Source organism: Populus alba, chromosome 9, assembly GCF_005239225.2.
Source record: "Populus alba chromosome 9, ASM523922v2, whole genome shotgun sequence".
Taxonomy (NCBI): domain Eukaryota; kingdom Viridiplantae; phylum Streptophyta; class Magnoliopsida; order Malpighiales; family Salicaceae; genus Populus; species Populus alba.
This window is the reverse complement of record NC_133292.1, coordinates 7,083,726-7,102,271: the sequence shown is the minus strand read 5'-3', so window position 1 is coordinate 7,102,271 and position 18,546 is coordinate 7,083,726. Positions and strand designations below refer to the sequence as shown.

At 34.6% G+C, this 18,546-nt stretch overlaps 2 protein-coding genes and 1 long non-coding RNA gene across 3 annotated transcripts; 1 reads left to right on the top strand and 2 right to left on the bottom strand.

The window, feature by feature from the left end:
- Positions 1-1,388, bottom strand: LOC140955971 (uncharacterized). The gene is made up of 2 exons (XR_012170785.1): positions 568-1,388; positions 1-458 (listed from the first exon to the last, which is right to left on the bottom strand). It is a non-coding gene; the product is annotated as an uncharacterized lncRNA (long non-coding RNA).
- Positions 1,389-8,726: 7,338 nt separating this feature from the next.
- LOC118027570 (SAGA-associated factor 11) lies at positions 8,727-10,776 on the top strand. Its single transcript, XM_035030951.1, has 4 exons — positions 8,727-8,865; positions 9,101-9,171; positions 9,831-10,142; positions 10,382-10,776. The coding sequence occupies exons 2-4, from the start codon at positions 9,130-9,132 to the stop codon at positions 10,562-10,564; spliced, it is 537 nt and encodes a 178-aa protein (XP_034886842.1). The 5' UTR covers positions 8,727-8,865; positions 9,101-9,129; the 3' UTR covers positions 10,565-10,776.
- Positions 10,777-11,979: 1,203 nt separating this feature from the next.
- On the bottom strand, positions 11,980-14,522 carry LOC118027568 (BAG family molecular chaperone regulator 4). Its single transcript, XM_035030949.2, has 4 exons — positions 14,231-14,522; positions 13,389-13,645; positions 13,152-13,298; positions 11,980-12,384 (listed from the first exon to the last, which is right to left on the bottom strand). The coding sequence occupies exons 1-4, from the start codon at positions 14,424-14,426 to the stop codon at positions 12,187-12,189; spliced, it is 798 nt and encodes a 265-aa protein (XP_034886840.1). The 5' UTR covers positions 14,427-14,522; the 3' UTR covers positions 11,980-12,186.
- Positions 14,523-18,546: the final 4,024 nt, after the last annotated feature.

Below are 18,546 nucleotides of genomic sequence, written 5' to 3'. Positions count from 1 at the left end.
TGAGAAAAGTCTCATAGTTTAAATATTATAAAGATAGTTGTATAATAATTGTTTCAGTACTATTTAATTTAAAAATACCATGTGGAAATCATATATACGACCTGCCCCATGATTATCCAATAAGAAAAATATGATACTGACCCGATCCGATATACCTCACAAACAGGCACAGAGCTATACCCGCCCCGACCACTCTCCGCTGCCATCCCTAAAAAGGAATTAAATGAGAAGTAATTGCTTCTGGAGAAGTCTGTCTGGTGCGCTTGGCTTTCTGATCAATCCTCTCCCGTCTGTTTTCCCTATTTTCACTTGCAGTCTTGGCTCAATTTATGAGACAGATCATAAGAAGCACAATTTATGCAGTTCCATGGCTTTGCTGAAGAGTGGTTCGGAGATGGAGAAATTGGAGGCAGTACCATACCTAAATTCATTACAGTTTTGCACGAACTGGGTGCTCTCTGATTGTTGAATCAAAAACCAAAAAGCTTCAGCTAGCACATATATATACTGATTCAATCAGGAGATGCATGTATGCAAACGATGTATATAAAATTAACTACAACTCACAGCCACAAGTTAGCGATGTTCCCCAAGAATATTTCTCGAGGAGTTAATTGTCCATCGATCCTTCAAGTCTCATGATCACTTGCAGTGCAGTGAGACTCGATCTTGTGCAACACCATCATGTATCAATCCTCCTCCGTTTCCATAGCTATAAAAAGTTAAACCTTTTCCCTGCATGGCGGAGTCTTAATCATCCCCCGATTCGGGAGTCCTACCTCGCTTGAGACAAGGAGCGAGTACAAGTGATATAAGGAAGATAAAGAAGATGCCAACAACAACAAACATCAAGATTTCACCATGCAAGCCAAAATGCTTATCATGAAAATAAAGAGGCGTTCCTTGTTGTAGCGGCGTATACGTTGTAGCCATGGCGCCAGCAGGTGATGATGAGGTTTGTGGCTTTGGGGATATCCATGTAGTTTTCATATCTGCTAGCAGTAATGATTTCTTCATTTTGCAGGGAATATATGAAATGGATGACTCTGGTGCAAGTCCAACCATGTAAGGAAACTTGATTTGTTTTCTACAATTTGACTAATGCCATAAAAGAGATCTCTTCTGAACTGGTTTTGTTCTTTTCTCCCACGGGAATTCCTTGAAGAGGGTGGTAATTGTAATTTACATGGTGTGAATTCTTTTTCTCACATCCTCTCACTGTCTTGGTGAGTTTCGGACAGGAAATTCGACTTGTGACTTGTCATTGTGTACGCCATGTTTTATGGTCCCAGATAAATCCACGATGCCCAGAGCTTTCAGCAAGTTATGGACAGCAGTGACTGGTAAATTGGTCCAGAGTCTAGACTCTAGCTCAAGCCCCATACAGTTGCTGGTGCGGGTTCATGAAAATTTCTACATTTTCCCACAAGCTAAGATGGGAATTATATGGGGATTTTTTTAGCATTTTTTTCATCCCGAGAAAGAGATTTAAAAAATGCCCTCCGAGATGTCTTGTGTCGCCTTTCCACTCGACTTTTACTTTTTCAATTGAAGAGAGACAGAAAAACGTGTAATTTCAGGGTATCACAGCATGGACATGTCAGATGCAATTCAAATCTCTGAAGCTAAATTATCAGAAGGTCCACTTGTAAGAACATTATCTTATGCAAATTTCCTGTTTATATCTTGTGCATACGAGTCTGCAGAACAGTCTGGGCACAAGTTGAATGAACGTAATGAGAATATTTACCTTTTTTTTTTTTTTTAATTCAATGTCACCGATTGTGATCTCAGAGTTCTTAAGATAAGCACGGCCATTTATATGATGCTTTGTTAGATGCTGTCTCCAACAATCACTAAAAATTAAGAAAAACAAAATGTTGTGTCCATAAATTCAACTATTGATGAGTCACAAAACATAATCCACGTTGTTTCTGGAACATCGCGGGACTAATGCCTTTTGAGGTAAAGAGGGACAGCAAAAATGGGGAAGAGACAAGAGGAAACACGCCCCCAAACATGGAAAAGAAAATTGGAAGAGGGTCAGTGTACTGAATGTGGTGCACCATACCCGGTGTATTAAATGCACTGACAATATCACAGTACATTAAAATAATATTTAATTATTGTTATGAGATAAAAATAAAAAATAGTACAAATATAAACGTATTTAGTTAAATAAATAAAAATAATGATATAAAAATAAATTTATTTATAATATAATTTTAAAATAAATTTTTATATTTTTAAAACATAAATTATATAAAAGAAGTTATCTCAAAAGATAATATTTTTTATTTTTAAAATATTTATATAAAAATATTTTAATTTAAAATTATCTAACACATACAATAATAAAAATAATAATTATTATAATTTTAAAACTTAAGTCGAATTGATTTAGAACAAAACTCAAATTCCTAGTCATGAGTCAACTTGATTCAAATTAATTTAATAATAAAAATAATACTTATTATAATTTTAAAATTTGATTTAAATGGTCCATTTAAAATAAAATTCAAGTCATGAATGAAGTTGATTATTACATTAATTTAAAATGTTATTGTTATAATTTTAAAATATAATTGGGTTATATAAAAAGAAGGATTAATATAAAATAAAAATAAAATGACTGTTTAAACATTTTATTCCGTAACGATTGAAACAAAATAAAATATAAAAACATTATTTTACTATTAATATTTATTATGGTTAAATTTATATATTTAAAAATAATTATATTTTATTATTTTAATTTATAATGACCGTTGAAAAACAAAAGAACCGTCCCCCGCCCTCTCGACCGGCCACGACCATCGTCTCTCCCAACAGCACCCTCTCGACCAGCAACAGTGCTGCAAGGCAGGAAACCCATCTCGACATCCTTCCTCACTCCCCAAAACAAGTAAAAAGTAAAACCCGTGACCTCTCTCTCCCCTTTTTTTCTTTAAAAAAACTAAAAAATCCCAAACCCCTCGGTCTATCCCTTCTCTCAAAAGATTAACGTTCCGAGAAAGTATTTTTTTTAAAAAAATAAATTTTGAAAAAAATAAATTCTAAGAAAATATTTTTTGATATTTGATAGTGTAATGAAAAATGAGTTAGAAAACATTTTCCTGTGTTTGGTTATTTTATGAAAAATAAGTTGGAAAATAACTTATTAATATTTTATTTTTTTCAAGTTTATTAAAATAATGAGAAACAAATCTTACAAATTAAAAAGTTGAATGAGAATGAAATTAAAAAAAAATATATAATTTCATAAATTATCTAAAATAAAATAAATAATAATTAAAATAATAGAGATCAAATCTAAAAAATTAAAAAAAAATGAAAGATGAAGAAATTAAAATAATAATAATCAAAATTTCATAAATTATTTCAAATAAAATAAGTAACAATTAAAAAAATAAGGACCAAATTTGATAGATAAAAAATTTCAATAAAAATATGATAAGAAAAAAGCAAATAATAATTATAAAAATAAGGACCAAAGTTAATATAAAAATAAAATTTTAAGAAATGAAATTGAAAAATAAATATTCAAAACAAAATATATATAGCAATCAAAAAGTTTGAGGATCAAAATTTGATATAATCAGTAAATAATAACATTTCTAAATTTTTCACAACTTCCAGAAAATGTTTTTCCCCTAAATTTTTCAAGAGAAAACACTTTTTTGAAAACTAAATCAAATTTTTTTTTTATAGGAAATTATTTTCATTGATCAATTTTTTTAATGATAAACAAACACAAAAAATTTTAAAAAATAAATTTTTAAAAATTACTTTCAAAACACAAACATAGCCTAAGAAAATTCTCCACATTTGTTTTTTATCATTGCCGCCCATAACCTCGCACTTCACCATCATAGCCCATAAACCGCTGTCACGGTAGACCAGCCACCACACCAGCGTCAACCACGCCAAGACCAGCCCCAAGGTTTCTCCTCCACACCGCTCCCTCCTACAGCCCTCTCTCTCGGCTTCCACCACCCATATAGATATAGTCAACACCCTTCTTCTCCACGGACATGGCAACTGACAGCAGAAGCACCCGCCCGTAACAACTCCCTCTGGCAGCAGCTATCCTCCTCAACCCAGTGGCAACCGAAACCAACAACCCCATTCCTCTCTATTTTGGCCGAAACCCATCACACTCATCACCAAAACCGCCGGCAGCCACTAGTCTCCACCCTTTTCCCTCACCATCCGACGCCACCACCTCTACCGCGATTGCCCAACAAAACCAGACCAGCCCCTCCTAACAGAACCAACCCAGCACTCGACACCAGCCTCATCTCATCAACCCGACACCCACCAACGGAGCCAACCAAGCAGCTGACAGCACCACTGTCCACTTCCATCCAGCAGCTTCAACCAGACTCCAGCCACCTAAACAGATTGATTTTCAAAACCCAATTAATTTTTGAACAATTTTTAGCAATTTATGAATTTTTGCGGCAGCATATGTTTGTAATTATGATATTGATGGTTTTAAGAGTGTTTTTATTTGAAAATATATTAAAATAATTTACAGAAATAAAAAAAATTCCTCCTCAAACCTAGGTCTTGTTTTTTCTCTCCATGTCCAATTTGAAGATGAATATCCCTATTAGATGAACCAGGCTTATACCGAGGTTGAATTGTCTACTCTAGATCCAGTGAAATAGTGAATTACATGACAGTCCAAACATGAAAGAATACAATCTACACTTGAGCTCTAGTTGGCCGGATGGGCTCTATGTCACATAAGACTTTAGGCTTGTATTTCTTTTGAGTCCTACCTCGCCTTGAATTTCACCACATGGATAGTGTGGACAGGGTATAACCCGAGCTTATTATATAGTCTTGAACCTGTATTTGTGTGTCCATGCAAACAAGAGAGTATAGTAATTAATGTGCTTGTTTTCTATAATTCTAATTCTGGACTATGTTTTACCCCAAAATAATACACTCTGGTTCAGCGGTTGGCTTCAAGATATGTTTGGTTCATTATGGAGTCTATAAGAGATACAAAGAACCTTGCAACTAGGATTGAAAATAAAAACAACTAAAGGCAAAATACTTTTTTTAAAATCAACCTAAATTAATTTTTAACTGGAAAGTGTTTTTCGTTAATTGAAAAGTGTTTTTTATTGATTAATTTTTTTAATAACAAACAAATATAAAAAAAGTTTAAAAAATTATTTTTTAAAAATTATTTTTTGATAAACAAACATGGCTTTAAATTGTCGGGCTGGAATTTGTGAGCCGCATTTGCAAGGGATGACGCAAACCCCATAGTCATCATTTTGTGGGCTCAAACGTTTTGATATTTTGTTTCGAAGGGATGATAATGTTGAGATGGACTGGACCGCTGGCTTTTAAGATGCGATTCTTCTGGTTGTAATCTATACACATTAGTTATAGCGTTCGGTACCTGGATTTGGACATTTCGATTTAATAGTTTCACTCTCTTTTTTTCGATTTTTGGGTATAGAAAATAAAATAAAAGAAACCAAACTATTGACCGAGCAACACCAGAAGCATATGCAAAGATATCAAGAATCAAAGAGAATTGAGGGTGGAACAGAAACATTCAGTACAACTTACCAAATATCTTCTAGTTCAAGGATCACATAGCAACAACTCAGATTCAAGACAATCTAAAGTCCTTGGCGCATACTATTATTAATTAACACACGTGTAATCTACACGATTTCTATACAAGCTTTTTCTAAAATGAATTATATAAAAAACTATACACTTTCTCCAAGTGGGTTCTGTATATATCGTGTGAAGTGTGGAAAACTCTTGTCAGATGTGGACTTCCAAGGATAAGGTGTGGGAACCCCATTGTCCGCTGCGAAGAAATCACCAAAAGAAAGGGAGCGTATGGTCTTCCAAGGATAAGGTGTGAGATCCCATTGTTAGATGTGGACTTCCATGGCGAAGAATTCATCAAATGAAAGGGGAGGGTGTGGTCTTCAAAGGATAAGGCGTGTGGGCTCCCATTCTCAGGTTTGGGCTTCCATTGTGAAGTAATAAGTATGGACTATGGACTGCCAGGCCTTGGTTGTGGATTCCCGTGAGAAGTAGCCGACTTCCACAATTTTTAATAAATATGTATAATTCTTTTTTTTTTTATTATTTACGTGGGTATCCGGGTCAGCTTGCGCACACTACGATTAATCCCACGGCTCACTAAATATCCTGCAAACCTAATGAGCATGTAAGGCACCGTGGGGGTGACAGACGTGCACGGTGAGGTTTGAACTCAAGATGCAAAGGAAGGGAACAAGTCTCTTCAACCGCTGGGCCAAGACCTCAAGTGCTAAATATGTATAATTCTACTTATATTTGATGTTAACATTTTATTAAAAAATATTTTTTAACATGATTTTTCACATAAAACGTTAATATGTTTAGAACTTATTAAGAATTAATGAGAAATTAATCTTAAAAAATCACATGCAATTTTAAAATAAAAAAGTTATTGTATTTTATATAGAAAGATTGCAACTCTAAAATTTAAGTGGCCTAATATTTAAAATGCAGAAAATTGTCTGTTGACTGCTCGTTGTCTAGCTTCACTGAATCTGTTAAATTCAATACTTATATGATTAGTTTCTCAAGATTAAAGTTTTAAATATCTAGATTAATGTCTAAACCATTTTTAACGCATGTTTAATATCTTAAACATTTTTTATTATTAAAAAATTATAGAATCAATTATATTAAATCAGAAGTAATTTTGACAGCCTAGGTTCCTTGTATAAATATGAACGGGGACTGTTCAGAACAGAACAGGGAAAAATAGCAAGTCTTTTTTCTTTATTTTGATGTCCTTTGTTCTTTATTCTGTTTACTTTCTAATTCTAAAGCTTTATAGGTTCGGTTATCATAGAATCAATTTTGTTGTAAGTTTTCTATTTCCATATTTTCATCTAAAATTCTTCAGCGAGTACATTATAATTATAATTTTTAATTTTTTTTTATGAATTTGCGCTTGCTGGTTAAATATTTTTCCATGTTGTTAATTTGTGCGTGCATGCTAGATTTTTAGTTTAATACTGTTATATGTTTGTCACATGCATGCTAAAAAAATAATTAATCTTGTTTCACGATAGCATTATTCTTGTAAGAAAAATTTCCTTGTCACGTTACAGTAAACTAAATATTAATATAAAATATAACTTAATTGGTCAGATCCTAAATTTATTTTTTAAAGATTATCAATTTAAATTTTATAAATTTCTAAGTCATTAGAGATTTATATAATTATTAATTTTAAAATTTATAGGATTAATTAAATTACATACAAGCTGACTCGAACATCCTATTGAATAATAAAAGAAAAAATAGCATAATTGCATCCAACATTTCAAAGCGGTAACTACAAGGGATAAATTCGAGATGACCGTCGAAGTCTATGTATTTTGCTAGTTTGCTTTAACTCAAACTGAATCTTTGTACAGAATAGACTCCAAGGTTGAAGGGTCGCTCATCTAAGCACGTATTGATAATTATTATAAACAAAACTAAAAGATTTGGGGGAATCGTGGGGTTTTATATTGTTCACCATGAGATAAAATATTGTGAATTGTACAGTAGAAACAAAGCCCTTTTTGCGTATGGAAGTACAATTTAATCCTTAGATTTTTTGGTTTTGTCATATTTGATTCATATAGTTTTATAGTTTTATATTTTAGTCCTCAAATTTTATTTTTATTAATTTTAAAGACTTTGAATTTTGAGAGATAAGAGAGAAAGTAACGTAGAAAGGGAGAGATTGTAGGAAACAATCCGGCCGACAACGTTTCAGCCACAAAAAAGTCAGTTTGTGTGTCAAATAAAACTTTTTCGTCCTTAATTTAAATTATTGAAATTCTTGCAAATGTTTATTTTTATTATCTTAATTTTTTTTATTAAAAAACTACAATGTTAATAAAAAAAATATCCTTTATCAAGATAAAAAAAAGTGTAAATAAGAAATACAACTTTAACCTAAAAAAATACATTTTCTTTTTTAGAATTTAAATTCTTTAAACTTCTACTAACATTTATTTTAATTATCACCTAATTAAATAAGAATTAGCTTTGAAATTTGATTGGAGCATCCCATAAGACGTGAAATCTAAGCAAAACAAGTACAATTCTGTGCAACCTGCTGCTGCATTTGCTACTCTAGGCACATAATAAAAACCCACAACAATTGACAGCTTCGAAGATGAGCTTGGTATCTGCAGCGATCACAACTACTTTCCAAGGGAACCCGTGCTAGCAGTCCGCCATTAATGGCCTCCACAGCCATTTCTACATCTGATTCTAACGGGCTCGAACGCCTGTGTATTATATGAACCTAAAGATTATGGACTTTCGCATCCTATACAGAGTAAAAAAAAAATAAAAAAATACAGATACATGAAGGATTCAAGCATCCATCTCACCCAAACCAGGTTTGATCAAGTTTAACATCTGATTCGATCGAAATTAAACCATACAAAAATAATTGGACTTTACGACAATCCGTTTTATTTGCACGTGTGTAAGGTTGATCTTTCCCCGTACTTGATTGGTTCCGAGTCTGGATGAAACTGAACTGTACGGATGAGATGAGATTAGACTGTTATTGTAATTTACAAAGCTCTGAGGGACGATTATATATTTATGTCTAATGCTAGGGAACAGGGATATATCTGTAATTACGTCCAAAATCTTATTTCATAAACAGTGGCGAGCCGCTATTGGTTATTTGTGGGTCGTGCGAAGCAGAAGATCCCCACTATCTTCTCTTTCCTTGCAAATCAAAACCAAAACTAACAAGACAAGGCACTAGCAAAGTACCTCCCTCTCTTCGTAAAGGCTACGTCGTTTCAATCTGTAAGTGAGCCATTTCAATCCCATGTTATACATTGATATGTCCGTTGTAACTTTAATTTTTATTGTGGGTTTCCAGGTTTTTAGCTGATTAATCGAGTTACTTAATCCAATCTAAAATCTGGGACTGATAAACTTTAATTTGGAGTGAACTTTTGCGATTTTTTTTTGAAGTTTGATCCTTTAGATCTGTCTTGAAGAAACTAGGATTTGATGATTTTGTATTCTATTTTGCCAGGTAGTGCAGTTTTTGTGTCATAAAGGTCCATGTCAGTGCCCAACGAGGATAACATGTCTTCTCATACTCAGGTATTCATTTTCTTGAAAAAATTATACGATTGTGTTACCATTATGTTAATCAGTAGTTTCATAATGTCTAAGTAATCTACCATTGATAATATTTATGATTGTTTGTTAAATATAAAATATTGTGGTCAAAGGTTGAGTATTATTATTGATGGGATTCGATCATTGCGTGTTCTTTCTTTTTTTTGAAGAGAAATTCTGCCCAGTCTCTGCTGATAGAGATGTGTGATTGTTAACACATGCGATCAGGTGTCAATGTGAGACCGTAGAGGCATATGTAATATATTCACCATCATGATTGCAATTAAACTCTGCATAGCATTACTCTTTTCTGAAAAAACAAATGATTTCAAGTTAAAACCTATTGAAGGAAAGGAAGGAAGGAAGGAAGGAACTTATGGTGTAAGTTGAATCTCTGCCATTCTCCATGGAGAACTTGTTAGGCAAATAAAGAGCTGCAGATTTATTACCTAAAGTTGCTTCTGCTCCATTTCCTCTTTGCTTATGAGTCATGACTCATTTGTTCCCCTTTGGAATTGAACCCTCCAATGACCTGTCACTCATGCTCTTATTTTGCTCTTCTCATGTATGCTTTTTTGATGTGCTTGCTCATATACAATTCTAGTACGTGTTTTTCATGGTTGTAAATGTTTTGATTACAGCTTTCATCCCATTTTTTTGGGGAGCTCCTTGACTCCATAATTGTTGATGTTGCCTCTGAGTGTCATCGGATAGCGAGGTTGGGTCTTGATCGCAATTTGGAGGAAGAGGAAGAAGAATTGAGGCTGTCAGCACAAGCTCGTGTTACAGTAGCTGATCCTAGTAATAGTGGTGAAACCAATGGCAAGTATGTTGTAGACATATTTGGACAAACACATCCAAGTGTTGCAAATGAAGTGTTTGATTGCATGAATTGTGGGAGACCGATCGTGGCTGGGAGATTTGCTCCTCATTTGGAGAAGTGCATGGGAAAGGTGAACCTTTGACTATTAATATGCATGGCTGTGTTATCATTTTTTATGATGATAACTAGTTTTTTCTTTTCCCGGTAAGAACCACGTCATGGTTCGGTATAAATTCTGGCGAGTATCAGTTGGTATTCTGCTTATCAGAATTCTCCAATTTTCATTTTATGAAAACGCCTTCTGTGCTTAAGAGGTTTGTATTAGATTTCTGTTTTACATCATTGATATGCTTTTGGTCTTCTATACAGGGTAGGAAGGCTCGTGTCAAGGCCACAAGAAGTAGCACAGCAGCACAGAACCGGTACTCACGAGGCAGTCCTGTTTCTGCATACTCCTCTTATTCAAATTCAACCAGCACAAACAGGTTATCAAATGGAACATACAATCACACAGTCGAAGAATACTCAAATGGAACATGTGAAGAGCCATGAATCAAGCATGAGTGATGGCAGGGTGATTTCATGACATAAGAGCAACTACAACCAATGCGGGTTCTTTTGTTTTCTTAAAGGTAATACTAGAAGAGGATTTAAATGCACAATATTTCTGTAAATATTGCAAATGAATCCTTTGTTGTTTGAACCTTCGAGTCTGGAATGAGAACAAAACCACCTGCCGCTATTGGATAGGAAACTATTGACAACTCACTTGCATATCTTTTCCCTGCTAATCCCCAATGTAAAGGGCAGCTTCAATGCCAATGAGACGTGAAAGTTCAATCTTCATTCACCTCATTAGCAGAAATTTGGGAAGGGGAATAGCTAAAGGGCTAAAGTGTCAAAGAAGTGATGAGCACACTAAACTCCTGCAGTTCCTGCCTTTGACGGATTCCATTCCCAATTTTATTTCTCAACAAAAAAGGTCCTATAGTGAAGATCATGTGAAATGGGAAAAGCTATCGCTCCGCTGGATAAAAATTTAATGAATTATAGCCAAAAAACTGGATTTCAGTTCACCTTTTTTTTTTTTTTTTTTTTTTGTATAGCAATAATATTAACCGGCTCGTTCTTGAAAAAAGAAAAAACCGGCTGTTCTGATCAGAAACAAAATCATAAGAAAACACAGAGATAGGCAGAGAAAGGGAAAGGGAAAGTGAAAGGGAAATTCTGCTGACATTATTATTATTAAATCATTTTAATGCCCTGGTCGTTGCTCTCTAATTTCCAGCAGGTTAAATCAACTGAAACCTCCGTGTATTATTGGGGAATTGTTTCTCCTACTCAATTCTTTCAGGTGGGTAACGGTTGGAAGAAGCAGCTGCACTTAAATTGCATGTTTAATTGTGCCGTGTTAGGTTGAGATATGAAGGCCTGGACTTATATAGGGTGGAAGGTTGCACATTAGTCTATAAGAAAGGAAGCATTTAGACCACTGATTATCTTCTGTCGCGTTGTTCAGATATTTTTTTAAAATAAAGCTATGGTTCTGTTGTAAGAATATGTTGTGAAAACGTGATCAACACGGTGATTTTTCTTAAAAAAAGATAAGAAAAATCTTTTTGAAGTGTGCAGCGGCAATCCGGCATCATTTTTACCCAGGGAAAGGAGCACCATAAGTACTGTAGATGAACGCAAGTGCAGTGTCCAGGAAGATGATTTCAAAGCTCAACCAAAACGAAAGTGGTAAAGTGCAGCCGCAGTCTGGGTAGATATGGGATAGGGTGGGGGTGTTTCTAGCTCTACCCAAAAATATATAAATATATGGAGGCTGATCATGTTGGTTTTGTTTGAGACCTTTGGGTGTGCATTCGAAAATGGCTGTCATGACTCAGACCAAAAATTTAAAGATGGTTCCCGCAATGCTTCCCAAGCATAGTTCTTCCATGTATAAGAAGGCAAACGGATGAGACGAGACAAGTTGCTCATCTATTATAAGAAAAGCCATATGTACAGCTATAGAAGCGGTTCGAAATAAGCCCCTCCATTTCTCGGCAAAAACAGCACTCGGTGACCAAAAGAGCATAAGATGCTACACGATACGGGTTTCAAGCCCTATGGGAATACACAATCCATTGTGAATTTGTACAAAACCAACCAGCAAACAGAACTCATGGTTAGTCAAACAGCTCCCAGTCCTGAGTTACTTTAGTGGCAGATTGCATTGGAACTGGGGCACTCAGGCTTCCAACTCCAGACGCAAATGTCTCCCATTTGGTAGTCACCGATACTGCATTGCTACTATTGCTGAAGGGGTTAGAGTTTCTTGCTTTCAAATTGTCAAGAGTGTCCACAAAGCTCTGGATTCGACGAACCTGCACATGAAAATTCGAATTTATACATCATCATTTTGACACAGAACTGCACTGAACAACATTTAGTCGTTATGTTTTGGACCGAATAGGCGCGATCCCGATAATGCAAGGACTCGAATCAAAAAAAAAAAAAAAAGTGGACAGCAGGGTCATCACCCTGGTAGCCTATGGTATAGCAAGTAATAGTGAAGCAATGGCCACACGAGTCAATAAGTGTTTATGGGAAATAATTAAAGGGCCCTTAGGGGTGAAAAAATCTCTACTCTTTCGTGCATAAATGCCAGAAGGATAATCACATCAGAGGACCTCCTGCTTACCCTTTCTTTTCAAGAACAGAGGCGCAACAATTGATTCATCAGCAAGCACTATTCTCTTTACACTTTCCAACTCTCCTTCTTTGTCTTTTATATTTAGTGGGAGTGGGAATGCATGATTAATCAATATGAAACTGAAAATTTATAACCCAGTTGAAATAGCCCATTAATCAGGACAACCATAGGCTCCAACTTATCCTAAGCTGTCTTTCAATCACTTAATTCCACTTTCCAGCATTGTTTTACGAATAGCATAGATCACTTTAAGCTTTTGTGCACATGAAGAGCAAGCATCTTTCAAACCCACACCGAATACTGATTTCTGACTTGGGACATAGAACAAGTTATAGGTTCAAAACAGTTTCCCTCTTGCTTTTGAACGAACTAATGACAGACAATCACAGAACATCAGCGAAGGAAGAATTTAGCAAGCAGGGCAGCATTATTAATAACCTCAATCCTTCTCTGCACTTTTGCTTCTCCATTTGCCTCAATTGAATCCAATTTAAGCAACTGTATCATAAGCAATTCCGTCAAGACAACAAATTCTTTGTCTGCAATCGCGGTGCCACTGCAAAATGTTGTCTCCAATGCAACAACCTAAGAAATCATTAGCACATCGATAACCAACAAGTCACCTAATTTGCCATCAAGAAATTCTTTTAACTTTTATCTCAATTGAAAGCTAACCTTCTCGCAAAGTTTATCAACCTCTGCCCTCACTCTGGAAACAGCTTCATAGGCTTCAAACGTACCCTGATTTCTCTTCATCTCCTCGAGCTTCCTCTCTTTGCTAGCTGGATCCTCAAAAAGTATCACCTTTGACATGTCTTTTACACCTACCATGTGCAAATATTCATCATTCTCCCTTTCTTTGCCTCTAAACAATAATCTCTGCTCTTTAGGCTCCAAACCAGTCTCATTGGCAAGAACCTTTTTCAAATCCCCTTCAATTCAACAAAATACAGCAATTAAGGATCAACTTCAGAATGCAGAATAAGGGACAACATAATGTTGCAACCTATACCCAGTGGGCAGTTTAATATTAGACAATCAAGGTAAACTCAAACAACCTCAGAACCATCAAATTGCACGCAAGAATGAGAGGGCCATACAATGAACGAACGAACGCAAATGATCATGATCAATGTACATCTCCGTAAGGTTAACTTAAGCAAAATCAATTTTTAAGTACGAATTTCTGTTCCTTGGCAAATATGCATTGCATCTTGAAAAAGTAGAAATAAAAGCCAAAAGGCTTGTTCAATGAAGGGGAAAAAAAACAACATTACATCAAAATGCTACAAAATCTATCGCCGATCACGGCTAGATCATTCTCGTTAATTGCGAAACAACCATTAAAATAAAAACTAGGACCAACCACAGTTTTGTCTCTGATCCCACTGTCAAGAAATGAACAGCAAAGTAAAACCCCAGAAGGAGAAAAATAAGATCCTGGCATTTTATCCAATGGGATCAAACCAAAATAAAGCAAATCACACGCACAATTAATTTCAGTGACAGATGTTTACCAAAAGTGGATTGAGCAGGGACATCAGTATCATAGTGACATGAGCCATGAGAGACCTTGATCTTGATCATAGGCCCAGAAGAGCCAACCCCAACATCTCTCTTTTGAACAAGCATGCCACCAGGCCTAAGTTCCCAGTCTATCTCCCTGTAGTTAAACTCCCTTGTCTCTGTACCTTTTGAAGTTGAGCTTTTCATGGTCGTCAAGAATCATAAAGAAGTGAACAATTTGAAGAAAAGTGAAAAAGGTTGAAGTTTGGTTGAGAGAAAGGTCATTGTAGTAGCAAAACAGGATTATTGAGTAAGCAAACAAAAAAGAAGCTTTAAGACAAAGACTTGTCAGCAGACTTTAGAGCTTAGCGGTTGGTCGGTTTCTGTCAGTCTGTAGCAATAAAAGAAACTTGATATGGTGCATGACACTATTTCCAGGGCGTTCAATTATCCTGAAGTGCTTTTGTCAAGATCACATTATTAATGGCTGAGCGTTTAAAAATTTTCGAAATTTTATGCGATCCCATACCAAATATACACTTCCTGGTTTTCCAAATACTTGATAAAAGATGATAATCAAAAGAGGCAATTAAAGCAGGGAACAACTATAGAGATTTAACAGATCTCAATCTAATAGAAATCAATATATTAAAAAATCTATTCTTTTGCTTTATCGAAGGCCCGTTATTGAAATAAATTACCAGGAATTGAAATTTAAAATTAAGAAAGGAACAAGTATTCTTAACCACAGACCAACCCTTTAAAATTATTAAAAAAACAAAAGTATTTCTAAATATATTATTATCGTTTTAAATATTTTGATGTTATTGAATATTTAATTTATGACATCCTCAACCAAGAAATCGTTGTTATTTTACAAGCATTTATTTGGATTAATTTAAGTGACCCTTTTAATATTTGAACAATAAATTTCTACTTTCCTTTTTAGGATTGCACTTATTTAAAAAAAAATTTGGATAATGAGTAAAAATATAATATTTTGATTTTGATTTTAACATAATATACTTTGATTTTAAAAAATTATTTAAAATAATATTTTTTAATTTTTTAATATTAAAATCATAATATACTAAATTTACTTGTAATTATAATTTAATCAGTCAAATTCATAACACAAACCAAGAACTCATTCGAGTTAAATGGCTATAGCTATGTGACATGAGGGGCCAACATTTTGCTGCTTTTCGCCAATTACGTTTTGCACCAATGATGTGATTAAACGGGTCCACAAGCTATTTCTTGTTTCTTTAATGATACAGAGGGTGACCAGTACTCCAGCCTGCAGGTTATATTTGTTGTTAAAATCTGGTATGCGTCTCGTCATGCGGCCTAGGCGGGGGATTTTTTTTTTATTATTTATATAAAAATGTATTTAAATTAAAAATATTAAATTTGATACTTTTTTTTCTCAGTTCACATATATTTTGAAAAATATTTTTAAATTCAATGCATTATATTACCAAACACAGCCTCAGAAGATGAAGGGAACCCTGATTTAATGTTCCTATTTATGACATTAGGCAGGCCACCAGAGAATATTTCGTACCCACAGGCCACAGGCAAATAATGCACCAGGAATCCCTCTTTGATTTTCCAGGCTAATAAGAACACAAGGACCTTATTTGGATTTATTTTTTTTTTTTAAGATTTTGATGATATGCCATTGTGCTTACGTGTCTCTGAAATTTTATTTGTAGCCCATAGTGCATATAGCTGATTTCTTAGTTACGTTCTATATCAGACCCCCTCTAAAACCAAATATTAGTAAATTATGTAAAACAGTAAAAGGAAAATACAGGCTGATTTGGTGCTTTTCGTGCACCTCGTTGGAACAAAATTTGTCTCCCTTCACTCGGCACCATGCTTGTTTTCCTCTACTAGAACTCGGCCCAACACTGGCTGGTTCTATATTCTTAAAATTAAAAAAGAAATTGCTGGTTCTTTTTATATTTTCACATGGCATCTATAATCGAAAAAATATGATTGCAGGTGCTCCATTGCAAGGAACTGCGACGTCTAGTAAGGAAATGGACCATGTTACTGGGTGCTAATGAAGAAAAGTTTGTGAAAATATAAATATATATATCCCAAATTCTAATATCAACGAGGAAAAAATAAAAATAACATAAATGTAGTTTTTACTTTCACTTTTTTATAAACAATGTGAAGATACTGGCCCCAAGAAGAGTCATATGGGCCAGTTTTGGACAATCTTGCTGAAGTCCTCTGCAGATTCCGGGCCCAAACAAACGGGGACCATGAAATGGGCCTACAAGTGACTTCGATTCCTTTCCATATTTTATGGACTCTTGCGAAATGGCTTTTTGAAACAGGAGTGGTTTAAATAGGGCAATGAGGGATCGATCCGCAGGAGGTTATCCTACGCACCTCTCAAGGTACCATGATCACATGTAGGTTTTTTTGTTGATGATAACTTTGTCTTGTGGCCACTTTTACATAAATGCTTAGAGTTTCATGATATAATAGTCAGACACGAGGATATAAATATACTCTACACAGAGTTTGAGATAACTTTCTACAAAAACTTTTCATATCCCTAATTAAATATAGTTTTATATAATGGCTTGCAATTCTGAATTGACTTTCTACTAGGAAAGGTAATTGATTCTAATTGCGTTTTTTACAAAAGAGAAATTGAATATAAAAATCACTTGTTCTTCTCATGTTCTAAGGTAAAGGATATTTAGTCCTAGAATCTTCAAATTCGAAGCATCAAAGGTCAGTTGAAGTGTGCAAAATATGAATTCAACTTTGCAAGAAGTTCTCTACATGAAATGAGTTTTTGATGGATAAGTATTTGCTGTTTTTTTTTTTTTTGGATTTATTCTTTAAAAGAATGATCATAAAAAAGGAATCCATAACTCATTATTATTTTTTGGGTTCGGCCAAGCGCAACCCTAAATATAATTATTTTTTTCTCAAATGATACTCATTTAATCATCAATTAGTTCCTATATATATATATATATATATATATATATATATATATATATATATATATATATATATATATATAAAAGGATCTTATGCAGGAATAAAACATGATTTATTAGTCATTTCATCAAGAAAGGATGGATTGGATTATCAAAACCAAAAAAATTAATCAAATATTTTAGATATCAGCTTGGTTTATAAGCTCATGGGATAAATTCGGACCTCAGATTTAAAGGTAATATATTAAGGATTGCTTGATGTAATTTCATTTGCTCTGTATGGAAAAAAGAAATAAGAGCAGTGTACACTCTCCCTTGAGCCCCTCATCTATAGTGAAATCTTTCATTCATTGAAAGGAAAAGGAAAAGGAAAAAGAAAAAGAAGGCAAATTATTAGCGATCACTACTTGACATCTAGAGCACCTTATAGTGTGTAGTTCAGATACATGTAGCGTAACCATTTTCTCTTCTTTTATGCTTTTCATTGCAAAATGACGTCTTTTGCTGGCATATAAGAATGTGGTATCGATCTTAATTGGTTGGTGTGTAATGTGCCCTTCCTTTTCTTCTTCGTTTCTCTCTCTTCCACTCTCTTTTAATGCAGATTCAGATGGTGGTCTCTTGGGGTTATTATTCATCCATGATCTAGCTTCCATGATTTTCCTGCACAAATCTGATTAAGAACTGGTCCCTTCTCTAGCTTTCATCCCACTTCCTATATTTCACGACAACTGGTACATAAACATTGGTCCAACCACACGTCACGGTCGCATCTCCAAAGGGATTGAGGGGAATGGATAAAGATGATTAACGAGGAGACTTTTGGAACAATACTAAGCATCGACATAAAAGGTCTCTCCTCATAGGGCATATCGGCAACACTTTCGTAGATAAGTTTGATGCAAATAGAAGAATAAAAGCAAGGAGTTATCATGCTCCCTCCCTTAAGAAAGCTTGGAGCACTTTTGGAGTGGTACCACACATTAAAAAATGGCCTTGGCCCTCAAAAGTGTCCATCTAACAAAAGTGTCCGTCTAAAAAGGCATGTAGATGCAGCTAGACAACATAATGCATGCAAAGAAAGATTAGGACACCAACAAGACAAATAAATGTCGTACACTTAGCACTTTGTGGGAGAGTTAAAATCATCATCAGCAATAGGAGTCCATTCTTAAACAAAATAGATCATCGTGAGTGAAGCAGGGACCCGTATTTTCTTTAGCCAGGATGTAGTGGGAGGGACCTTTGTGTTTGTTTTTTAGGGTGATAATGGGGGGTTTCCTACACGTGTGCACTTTGCATTTAGCTAATGGCGCATAAATGGAGCACGTGTCTTTTTCTAAGCAATAATG